General features: G+C 38.1%; 1 protein-coding gene across 1 annotated transcript in view; it reads left to right on the top strand.

The window, feature by feature from the left end:
• Positions 1-4669: 4669 nt before the first annotated feature.
• plch2a (phospholipase C, eta 2a) overlaps positions 4670-13258 on the top strand; it is a 118028-nt gene continuing 109439 nt past the window's right edge. The window contains exon 1 of the mRNA XM_057859145.1: positions 4670-5286. Within this exon, the coding sequence (XP_057715128.1) occupies positions 5244-5286 (43 nt within the window). The 5' untranslated portion in view covers positions 4670-5243. The remainder of the gene's footprint in view (positions 5287-13258) is intronic.

Genomic DNA, 13258 nt, shown 5'->3' with positions numbered 1-13258 from the left:
GGACAGGTCTAGATCGCAGTATTAGAAAAATTACAGGAGGAAATTTTTTGTTCTACTATGATTTTCGGTTAAAAAACCTACAAAAAATTTTTTTTTTAATTGATTGAAACAATTTAGCTTTGTTACGTGTATTTTACACAACCCTGTTTTTTGGATGGTGATTTTTTTTGGCAACCACAACTGCCTGTATTTTACCATAAATGTAATGTTTTTGCGATTTTTTTTTTTTTTTTTTTTTTTTAGTTGCACTGCCGTTGACTACAGGTCATTTCATTCTTGTACTACTTTAGACTATTGAAAGATGGCTTCATTGAACTTTGACTTGTAGAATTGATGCGACATTTTATAACTACTGCAAAAATGTGAAGAGAAATAGCACCTCCAAAACAGAATCTATGATTCTCAGATGGTATTGAGAGTGAAGTACAGGCTCTTATGAAGATGTTTAAGTACAGTAGCTCAGGGTCGTGTTCACATAAACACTTTAAAAGCTGTTTATCTGCAAACATTTGAATTCCTTGAAAACAGACTTTTTTTGAAAAGCACTGCACTAGAATAGAAATTATCCAAACACAGCATTTGTGAGTTCAAGGATTAAACAGAATTAACAACAGAACATGTTACGTCATGTTTTCCTCAATATTATCTACTGGTGCTGGTTTTCTTTTTGGCATGTGTAAATGTTCATCTTCTCCCACTATGCTGAGGAATGGAGGAGTCAGAATGCGTGACAAAGGAGGCTGCCGCTGTTACTTTTTTTAGGCTCCTGATTTGCTAAAAGAGTGACAGACTGCAGTGTGCTTTTATATGGACAGATACAGCGTAATCTTAACTCTTTTAGTGCCGTTGATGGCGATAGTCACCTGTGAACTGCGGCTATATGCAGAGCTATACATATATACAATATTTATATGTGGCATTTTTTATCCTTAGCCTGTGAATTTAAAATTATTTTGTCTCTAGAGCAACACATTTGAACTGCGAGCCCTTTCAGTGCAAATGGATTGGGTATCTATCACCGTCAACCAGAGTCAAAGACCTTAGTTTACACTGCGGTGGGGAAAACATAGTCTTATGTGTAAGCGTTGTTCTGTCTCAAAGATTGTTGTACAAAGTATATAACATATTTTCCAGACTGTAAGTCACTTTTTTTTTTCTTTCTAAGTTTGGCTTAGCCTGCGACTTAATGTACAGTGTATCACAAAAGTGAGTACACCCCTCGAATTTCTGCAGATACTACAGAAAGCCCGCAAACAGTCTGCTGAAGACAAGTAAACAAAGCACATGGATTACTGGAACAATGTCCTATGGTCTGATGAGACGGGCAGGCTTTCTTGTGTGCCGTCTTCAGAAGAGGCTTCCTCCTGGGGTGAAAGTCATGCACACCAATTTGATGTAGAGTGGGGCGAATGGTCTGAGCACTAACAGGCTGACCCCCCACCTCTTCAATCTCTGCAGAAATGCTGACAGCACTCCTTGTAACGAGTCACATGACATTTTGGAGGGAAAATGACAAGCAGTACTCAACTTGGACATTTAGGGGTGTACGTAGTTTCTAAGGGGTGTAGTCACTTGTGTTGCCAGGGGTTTAGACATTAATGGCTATATTTTGAGTTATTTTGAGAAGAAAATAAATTAACTCAATTATATAGGCTACACACAGACTACTTTTCATTGTGTCAAAGTGTCATTTTGTCAGTGTTGTCCTATGAAAAGATATACTTAAATATCTGCAGAAATACCAGGGGTGTACACACTTTTGTGATACACTGTATGTACAATGTGTATACATTTTTTTTCTCACTGAAAGCTGCAAAAAGGACACTATTGGCATACCCTCTACCTCCAGAGATAAGTTATTCAGAAGTAGAAACTGAGATGGAAGACAAACCCTAATGCAGCAATGTCAAACTCGTTTTTGTTACAGGCCAAATTGTTGTTCTAGTTTCCCAGTAAGGGTCCTAATGGCTGTGAAACCAAGTAAAATGAACGCCTCATATTATTACAAATACACAACAAATTGATACTTGGTTATAAAATCAGTACAATTATATATTATTTAAACAAGGTCATAATACGTTGAGATATTTAATTATAGTTTCGTTTCATGTAGTTTTTAATTTGACCCCTCAAATTTATAGTTTTAAAGGGATCCTCTGTTTCTAAGACAAGTAATTCTCAAAAGATAAATGTTATTATGAGGTATAATAATTTGATATTGAAACCCCTCTTAATGTTTTTGTTTTAATAAAGTTTGTAAAATTATTTTAAGTGATAGGTCGCCATTCTTGTTACGTCGCAGTGCGTGACGTCACTGGTCCGGTTGCCGAAATTCCAGCGTGTCACTCGTTAGCTTTCCCAACATGTCGTCAGTTCTACCCTTCCTATTTGAACCAGATCTGAAAAGTGAAGAGCAGGACAGCACTGTCGGTCGTTCACAAGATGAGCTTCAGGGAAAAATGCGTGCAGCAAATACCTGATAAGACAAAAGTTGGCCAAACTGCTGATGCGAGAGAGTCCTGTTGGGAAGTCCGGGTGGGAGCGAGAGTGTATGCTGTCCGGTTTTATTAGCAGATATTCAAGGTAAGCATATTGCGTTTTCAAACTTATCCCAATATAATTATGTAGATTGTTAGCATCCAGAGCTGTCGTGTGCTTACAATACAGGCAAAAGAGCACACCTTGTGTAATCCATGTCTTGTACATTGTACCGCGTGGTAGCTAGGATACGTGTATAAAAGTACCAAAAAGGGGAGAAGCATCCACTTATGCACATTTATTCACAAAAAATATTTCCACCTTGACCACTCTTCACTCGGGAGCTCAGCAGTACGCAAACACGCATTCCCTGACGAACTCCCAACATTGTTGTAAGGTCCACGTCAGAGTCACTATCGTCACTGTAGCGTGCCATAGTGCTTTAATTATTTACTATGATTTGGGGAAAACTCCCACGAAGAATAGTCAACAAAAAAGATAGCAATAGTAATCCAAATCCGCGTTTTTTACTCACTCGAAGATCCAGGAATTAGACCGATACCATGGCAATGTCGCAGCCGCGATTAGGCCGTCGATTCCACAAAATAGACTGATCCGAAAAGCCGCTGTGGGACCGACTAATCAAAAAAATGGACAGATCCGAAACCAATATTGCAGACGCGGTGGGACCGTCGGATCCAGAAAAATAGACGGATCCCGTACTTGACTGAGGATCCAGGAAAAATGTTCGGACACTAGTTGTAATGCGCGGTGGGTAGGATACGTGCATACAGGGACCAAAAAGGGGGAGAAGCTTCCACTTATGCATATTTATTCACTAAAAATAATAATTCCACCTTGACCACTCACTTCACTCCCCTTGTTTCCATTTGACTGGAAATTGCATCCAAAAGCAGCACATCGTGGCATTTTACTTCGCGAGTTTAGGCAGCAATAAGCAGTTGTTGAACACGAAAGATACCAATGACGTCATCACTGCGAGCCCGCAAACCATGGCGCCAGTTAACGGTCAAAATATGGGCTAAATATTATAAAATATTGCCATTGATTTAACATTTTATGTGTTTCCAACAACATATTTTAGTGCAAGAGAACAATTGTGGTTTATTAGAGCGTACATGTATTTAAGTTAGAGGATCACTTTAATAAGATTTTACAGTGGGTTTGCTAACTTTTAATTTTTCTTGAAATTATTCATTTTAGTTAAGTTTTTTTTTTTTTTTTTTTTTAAGATTTTGGTATTCATAGTTAATAACTCGAGTTGTTTGTCAGTTACGTGATTAAAAAAAGGAATACATTTTTCTTTTAATAATTAAAAAAAATTATTAATTCAATAATTACTTATTATTGATGAGAAAATCTTCTTTCTGTGGATTCAATATGAAAAAGAAGGGATGATTGCCTTTAATCGCAACACGTTTTTGTTTTGTGAACACACAATACATTTTCAGTGTTTTTTTTTATTTTTTTTATTATAGTCATTATTATTTAAGTTAGCATTTTTTTAAAAACTAGTTTTCACCAATCAATGTATTTTAAAAGGGAATTGGTTACAAAAAAAGGCCTGCTTTACCTCTCTTTTTTTAAGTGATAACAATAGGCAAAATTGCAATGTAACAAAAATGTGAACTGGATTTGCTTTCATGGTCCAAACAAAATCATGTGGCTGCCTGGATCTGGGCCCCGGGCCTTGAGTTTGACACCTGTTCTTTAATGGATTTGCTAGTATTTTGGAGTAAGAATGAGAGTTATATTAACGGAGCACCTTTTTGACCTGTTCTCCAACTTATTGTTAGTTCTATTATGTATAATGTCTGTCCAAGAGTTTCTGCTAAATAATCCCCTCAAAATGCAACATATTCTCCTGTATAACTTATTATGGTATTTTTCACTCTTAATTGAGAATATTTGGATGGTGCGACTTATAGTCCACATTTATGGTACACATCTTCAAGCTTTGTGGCAAGATGAGCAAGCTCACAAAGGGAGAGTCCATCACCATGCCAGTCCATCCTCTGTTGTGTCTCCCTTTAGCCGACTACTGGGACAAACCCATCCATGCTTGACTGTTCCTATCCCTCAGCATCTCTCCGTGTTGAATAAAACATGTATGCCATACACTGCTGCTCTTCCCCACTTGCAAATCACGGCCACCTTGGCTCCTTTGCGCCTCTCGCATCCCTCTCCTCCCTTTTATCTCAGCAGATGCATTTCGGTCCATTTCCTCTCCCTGCCTTACTCCTGCTCCTCCTCCTTTGCCTCTATTCCTTCCTCACTTTTCCCTCCCTCCCTTGTCCATCTAATAGCGCTCACTCTCCCAGGTGATCGGCGTTGAACCAAGCGCTTCCTCTTCGCTACAAGAGCTCTGAGTGGTTGACTGTGTTGAGCGCGCTCAGAAAGCTCTCCAGGCAAACCCTCCTCACACACATACACACACATCGTCCAGCCACTCTGTACTGTAGAGGAAGAAGAAGTGTAAGACTACACTATTGTCTTTGAAAGGGAAGATGCGCTTACTTCTAAACAGCATGCCAGAAGAAAAAGACTGTGAGGGAAAGGTAGCGTAGAAAGACGTGAGGACTAGTGAGTTCTACCCAAACATCTCACACCCTGGATAATGTCACCCGCGGGGTGAGACGATATCTGACAGCATCCCTCCACATGGTAGCTAGGGTAAAGCCAGCTCCACCAGCTTTTTACAGCGCTGGAGCATTGGAGTGCTGTCATATTGGGGGAATGCAACAATGGATGGTTCCAGCAATATTCGCAGCTTGAGCCGTGAGCAAGGTAAGATAAGCAAGCAGCCCATAATTAGCACATGGAGTCGGGTTATGACTTGAACCTGTCACTTATGTTTCACTTTTTATTTTGCCTTCTTTTATTTTGTGTGCTAACTCAGTGCAACACTTACTGTCTCATTGGTGGTTGTAAGCTCCTGCTGAGATTTGTAAAAGGTTTCTCTCACTGTTTGGTACTTTGTGGCTATTTTGTTGCTCAATGTTGACACACGTTGGTACTTACATGGCCAAGCCCAGCCACATTTTAGTGGCAAGCTGAGTGCTGACACAATGGTAATAAAAGCTGGTTTCCCCAGTCTGATGTAGACCACGCACATCCTGAAAGTAGAGCGAGAGAAAAATGGTAAAAATCAAGACCATTTTGACAACCACCCCATCAGGATTTAGCACAGCTGCCTCCCCCCCTACTTTCCTGCATTCCCACAAGCCCAAGTAACCATAGAGCGCATCATTAGTGTTGGATCACTGTGGCTCTCAGGAGCAGAGCAGCTACAGGGGCAGAGTGGAGCTCCATAATCACACTTTCACAAATCTATACAATGGAAGTCTAATGCCTACACTGCTGGTCCTCTGAGTTGTGCAGGCTTACAACCGTGGCACTTATCCCACCAAGCTTAAAATACCCAATACACCACATGTGACACTAATATTATTTCCCGTTCATAAAAATAGTCTTATCAGAAATTATGACAACAGCACATTTCCCTGTCAAACTGTAGTTTTGTAAGCATAAAGTAACTGGTGATTTGGGAACGAACTTCAAATCAGATTCTCAGTAGTATTATTTGATTTTGAACTGTTACTAAAAGACAGAAGTCCAAATTTACGTTCGCACTGCAGGTCAAATCCGATTTCTGTACCTACAGTGTATCACAAAAGTGAGTACACCCCTTGCATTTCTGCAGATATTTAAGTATATGTTTTCATTGGACAACACTGACAAAATGACACTTTGACACAATGAAAAGTAGTCTGTGTGCAGCTTATATAATAGAGTTAATTAATTTCCCCTCAAAATAACTCAAAATATAACCATTAATATCTAAACCCCTGGCAACAAAAGTGAGTACACCCCACAGAAACTACATCCCTAAATGCCCAAATGGAGTACTGCTTGTCTCATCAGCCCATAGGTCATGGTTCCAGTATTTCATGTGCTTTGTTGACATGTCTTCAGCAAACTTTTTGCAGGCTTTCTTGTGTACCGTCTTCAGAAGAGGCTTCCTCCTGGGGTGACAGCCATGCACACCAATTTGATGTAGAGTGTGGCGTATAGTCTGAGCACTAACAGGCTGAACCCCCCCCCCCCCCCCCACCACCACCTCTTCAATCTCTGCAGCAATGCTGACAGCACTCCTGTAACGAGTCACATGACATTTTGTAGAGAAAATGACAAGCAGTACTCAATTTGGACATTTACGGATGTACGTAGTTTCTATGGGTTGTACTCACTTTTGTTGCCAGCTGTTTAGATATTAATGGCTACATTTTGAGTTATTTTGAGGGTAAATAAATTAACACTGTTATATAAGGTGCACACAGACTACTTTTAATTGTGTCAAACTGTCGTTTTGTCAATGTTGTCCCATGAAAAGATATATTTAAATATTTGCAGAAATGCAAGGGGGGTACTCACTTTTGTGATACACTGTATGTGCTACACGTACCATAAATTTCGGACTACAAGCCGCTACTTTTTTCCTTCATTTTTAATCCTGCAAATTATAGTCCAGTGCGGTTTATTTGTTGATTTATTTGGGTTAATGGGTGACACTTTATTTGATAGCGCTGGTATAAGACTGTCATAAGACCGTCATAATTATGACATGACATTATCATTGGCATTATTGAATGCTGATGTCATTAAGTGTCAATTTTGTCTCCATTTATTTCCAGCTTGGATCTGTTACATCCATTCAAAAGTTAGATAATTTGCCGGACAACACTAAATGACATCTGTTGTAAGCATTTATTAAGGCTCATGACAGTGTAATATCATAATTATGACTGTCTAATGACAGTCTTATGACACCACTTTCAAATAAAGTGTTACCAAATACCATAACTAGCAATTAATGAAACAACTGCAACAGTAACTGAAGAAATAATTAGCACAAAATATGCATTTGAATTATTTATATCTGCAGCGCTGCAATGCATGCTTAGAAGCACGTTGGACAACAACAGCATTGACAGCAGGTGGCAGCAGAGGTTGACTGTCTCCTCCAAGGAAGCCCGTGATGTCCAAATTAAACTTTTTGAAGCAATAAGTGGTTGTTCATTTGGTCTTATGACAGTCGTATGGTGCCGCTGTCAAATAGAGTGTTTCCGGTTAATATCTTTTGGTGTAAATATCCCATAATACAGTGAGGACAGCTGTGGCTTATAGTCCAGTGTGGCTTATCTATGAACAAATGCTCTTTTCATGCCAAATTTGGTGGGTGGCGGCTAGTAGCTAGGTGCGCCTTATAGTGCGAAAAATACAGTATTTGACTTTTTCTTACTGTGTGAATAGTCAAATTCTGATGATTATTTATTTGAATCCAATGGGAATTCATTCCTATGTGGATGCACAGTAATTCAGATATCTTTCTGACTCCTTTGCAGTATAAACATGATGTGTATGCATGCGGCCTAAATGTCATCAATTGGTAAACACGTCATTCATGTTTGATGAACCAAACAACAAATGCGGGCAAAGGCACAGAATGTGCTTTTTCCTTCTTGATACCACACGTCAAGCCATCAGGTTGAAAAAAATGTTGGCCCTAGTTCAAGGGCATAGGTTTGGTCTCAATATTGGTCGGGACAAAATAACAGCATAACCTGCATGTACACTTTTTGGTGGGAACGGGACATGAATAAGACAGATAAGATGAATAAGAACAGATTGGGTGAACGGGGGTCAGGGCTACATTTCTCACTAAAAATGAATCTAATTGATTGGCTAAATTCTCAATGCAAAATACATCTGTATTGATTTATACTAACTTTCACACTGCAAATTTATAATGTCTTAATCTGATCATTTTTCTTAAATTTAGTCAAATAATTTTCTCCATCTTGTTTTGAATGTTAAAATAAAAATGAAAATTGGGGAGAAGGGGGTAAACCTTGGTTCACTACATTTCTTACAGTTTAATTACCGTTAACAGTAGAAAACACATAAAGGAGGATATTTCTATCTAAGCAGCTTCCTACTGGAATTTAGGAAATTCACATAGATTAATGTTATGCGAACTCTGATGCCGGTCGGACTTTCAGCAGCAAAATTAGTGGTGTGTTCCCCACCTCCACAACATTGACTTCTTTTTACAATACTTACAGTGGCCGCGCTGTCGGAAAAAAAACTTCTAATATTCCTTGTTTTCGAAGGGGGCAGAGGATGCGGCATGTTGTATCTATGTCGGGGATGTGATTGTGTGTGTGTGTGGGGGGGGGGTCAAGTCATCAGCCAATCAAACGTGTTTGAGGAGAAAAAAATGGACTGGCACATTCAGCAAGTAAAAGGGTCAATCTAAGTCTGAACTAAATGAAAGTAATTAACTTAATAATGGTAGGGTCAATTCTATCCTAACAACATATGAGAAGACTATCTAAATTACCTATGTAACGGAATTCATTATATAATGCAAATAAGTAGCTTAAAAGTTGGTGGGGACAATTTGAGCATCTTGAAAAGTTGGTAGTGTTGTTCCTTACCGTTCCTATGCAAACCTATGCCCTTGCCCCAGTTGTCCCTCCTCATAATTTACCACAAAATCGGGAGGTGGAGACCTGCCGATGGCACCATATTTACTTTTGTAAACACTGTGGCACGTGATGGCATACTATGCTGTACATGTGCGTTACGTCACAGAGACATTCCTTTCACCTATGAATTGCATTGATTTTTGCTAAATTGAACAGCTACAGTACATAATTATTAATGTATAACTTTTTAAAATTATCAGCCATGATTGTATTTTTTAATATTGTCTTTTAATTGTTATAAATAAATGTATAAATGAATACAATAAAAACTTGTTTTCCTTTTTTTTTTTTTTTTTTCTCCATAGTATTTTGAGGTACTACAGGTAGTCCCCAGGCTACAACGTACCCGACTTGCGTGATTTTGACTTTACGACGCTGGAGTCTCCAATCGTTTTTTTTTTTTTTTTAAATAACGTTGACTTTTGTTTTGTGATGCATGCTTATATTTTGGCACAGTACTTCCTTACGCGAGGAGGAACGCATTTACGCCCACAAAAAAGTGGACGAGAGACGAGTGAGAGAGAGAGGTGATTGTTAACAGCTGCATGCCTGCGTGCACAGTTGTTGCTTGTGAAGCATCCACAGAGGTAACACCTTTATATAACACCTTTTATACTGTTTATTGTGCATTTTCAATTGTGGTTGAATACTTGGAGCGAGTTTATGTGATTGTTCTTAATGTAGGATGACGTCCTCTTTTGCCCGGACAAGTCCTACTTTCACGTAATGTCCTCGTGGTCCGGGCGGGTTTTATAAATTCATAAAAATGTCCGGTTTTTATGATTTTTCACGGGACCAATTTGAAGAGAAGCAGCAGTTGACATGGCTCCTACTAGAATGGAGGGAAGTAGTAGCTCTTCTTGTTTTTGTTGGCAGTTTACCCCTATCATGAGGCATTACCGCCATCTAATGTGCTAATGATTTGGCCGAAATGCCTGTTTTTTTTTTTTGTTTTTTTTGTTTTTTAAAGATAAATACGTACATAATGGCAACTGTTGACTTCTGTCGGAGCTTTGACTGTAAAATCCCATTTGGTGTCGCATCGGCGCGCTGCCGATGATTGTAAACTTTCATAGCAAAGTTTGATTTTTGCCTCAGCTAGCTATCAGTAAGCTAAACCGTGCTAGGCATTATGGGAAACGTAGTTTTGAACTGCTACGTTTGGAAACATGCTGATTGAATAGTTTGTCAGTTTATTTCGGTTTTGTTTGTGTGCAGTCTAGAACATTGAATGAGAACATCAATTGAATGGGAATAACAATTTGTCAAGGACAATTGTCGTGATAGTAATTTATAAAAATGTTTAGTTGGCACATAGACTACTGTGTGTATGTGTATTGACTGGACTACATTTCTATGGGTCTGCATTATATATATATATATATATATATATATATATATATATATATATATATATATATATATATATATTAGGGCTGTCAAACGATTAAAATTTTTAATCGAGTTAATTACAGCTTAAAAATTAATTAATCGTAATTAATCGCAATTAATCGCAATTCAAACCATCTATAAAATATGCCATATTTTTCTGTAAATTATTGTTGGAATGGAAAGATAAGATGATGGATATATACATTCAACATACGGTACATAAGGACTGTATTTGTTTATTATAACAATAAATCAACAAGATGGCATTAACATTATTAACATTTTGTTAAAGCGATCCATGGATAGAAAGACTTGTAGTTCTTAAAAGATGAATATTAGTCCAAGTTATAGAAATGTTATATTAAAACGCCTCTTAATGTTTTCGTTTTAATAAAATTTGTAAAATTTTCAATCAAAAAATAAACTAGTAGCCCTATTCTGTCCTCAATGTGTGTGAGTACACAAATTGACAGATAGCGAACAAAAGTTCCAAAAAGAAATCAGATGGTGTGGCAAAGTTGCATGGGCTTTACTGAAGTCATCTCTTTTTGACAGGAGCACGTTTCTTGTATTTTTTTTTTTTAAACTGAAAATAACAAGGCAATGTGTCAATAACTTGCATAAATCACAAAATAACATAAAATGTACACACACGTGTCCATTTGAGCAGTAGCACTAGCCAATTAGCTCACAAGCATCTAACAATGTAACTGCATTTCACCATATATGTGAACAAATTCAAATACACATCATCAATAACTATCTAATGCTCATGAATATAAACAAAGGAGGAATATAACTCACAAGCGATGCATGTATTAGACACAAACAGTGTGATCGGGCTATGAGAACTGCCACTGAATACTGGATGCGGACGTTAGCTGGTCTGAATAGCACTGTCTATTAGTGTGAGTTCGTGTCGACATATAATTACGTCAGAAAAGCGCGCCGAAACCCAAATAATCAGCTGCACTGAATCGCCAGCAGAGGGCGACATTACGCCAAATAACATATGCAAGTCACACTCAAGCGCCAGCAGAGGGCGGAAAAACTCCATAAAACACAATTAACAAGTTGGCCTTTCACTGTACTGACATTTAAATCTGTCTGAGCGGGCCTAGTGCGTTAATTGCGTCAAATATTTTAACGTGATTAATTTAAAAAATTAATTAACGCCCGTTAACGCGATAATTTTGACAGCCCTAATATATATATATATATATATATATATATACATATATATGTGTGCGTGTATGTATGTGTATATATAATATAATATATATATATATATATATATATATATATATATATATATAGGAAAGTCAATTTCACGCAATGACACTTTCGGCCACCAGGGGGGAATCATAATTCATGCATCAAAGTGTTAAAAAAAAGTCCCCACATTATACAGATTTTGTTTAGTTATAGCTGATGTATCTACAGTACTACATTAAGTGGAGTAGAGTGGTGATATGGGCGGTGCATAGCCAGGTCACTTCCAAGATTTTGGGATTAGATCTTAAACAAGTTGTGAGTCAGATGTGTTTAGGATTTTTATCCTCCCTGGTGGTCCACATAAAGCAGGGCCTTCAGCGATAGGAAATCTTTGATAAACTGCTGTGATTGTGTTTTTATTTATTTTTTTTTTTACATTCTATTTGCTCTACACAAATGGATGATGCAAAGTTGATACATCCTTAAAAGCAAAGGTGATTTACCCTTTTGGAGAAGTCCCAGAAGGAAGCGGTTTCTTTAATTTATTTATAAATTATAATAATAAATTTGTTAATTGACAATGTTGAGCGTGTATCCCTTCTCCAGATCACGCCTGTGGTAAGAGCCACAATTTACCAGCTTGGAAAACACTTACGGTTGCATTGTTGAGAGGAAATGAATATTTTGAGGCCCGAAGGGGTTCCTGTCGAGCTCTGGGTTGTTTTATGCTCGTCAAGCTCCCAGCTGTGATACTGTGTTACTGTAGACCAATTTGTCACAGTTCAGAGGAAAGACATGCACACAAAAACAACTCGCAGGCACGCACAGAGCTGAACACTGAGTTTACAAGCGGCCAGGTTAGAAACCAAGGTGGAACATGTCATATTCTCGCAAGCGATGGCGGCAATCCTGGAGTGACTGTTACTTCACAGTAAAAGTTGGTGGCAAAACAAACAACACACTGTTTCGGTGGAAGTTGTGTGGCGGAGTAGAGTCCTTATGAGCTTACTACCCGGATACGATCAGCTTGTTGAAGACCATGTGATGTGAGATGATAGATTTCCTGGTAAGTTTTATGAATGTCTCATGATTATTATATCTTAAAAAATGAACAGTAGTCGTTGATGTTCTTATTTAGTTAAATATACGACTGTCTATATTTCATCACCATCTGTCACAGTCTTTATCACTAAGATACATACACAGTATTTACAATCTGAGCTACACATTGTGGAAATTGCTGCCTTTAAATATTAGCCTTCAGTACTAGGGATGGGAATTGATAAGATTTTTACGATTCCGATTCCATTATCGGTATTGCTTAACGATTCGATTCTTTATCGATTCCCTTATCGATTGTAATTTGGACTAATGGACTGTATGAGGTTCTGGGTTTAATATGTTTTATGGTTCATTCGCCTCGGGGTGTCGGTTAGAACACAAGGAGCGGAGAGTGGAGTTGGTCTTTGGCACTTTTAATCCAACTTGGCAACAGGCACAACTATATACAGGCAATGGCACTTGATAGGACAATCACTCAATGAGCAGATGAGAGCATGTGTTGAAAGATGTTGATGTATTTGTATGTGTGTGGAAGAAGA

Source organism: Corythoichthys intestinalis, chromosome 2 (assembly GCF_030265065.1).
Source record: "Corythoichthys intestinalis isolate RoL2023-P3 chromosome 2, ASM3026506v1, whole genome shotgun sequence".
NCBI classification, from domain to species: Eukaryota; Metazoa; Chordata; class Actinopteri; order Syngnathiformes; family Syngnathidae; genus Corythoichthys; species Corythoichthys intestinalis.
Note: the sequence above shows the minus strand (reverse complement) of the source record. Positions and strands in the feature narration are given on the sequence as shown.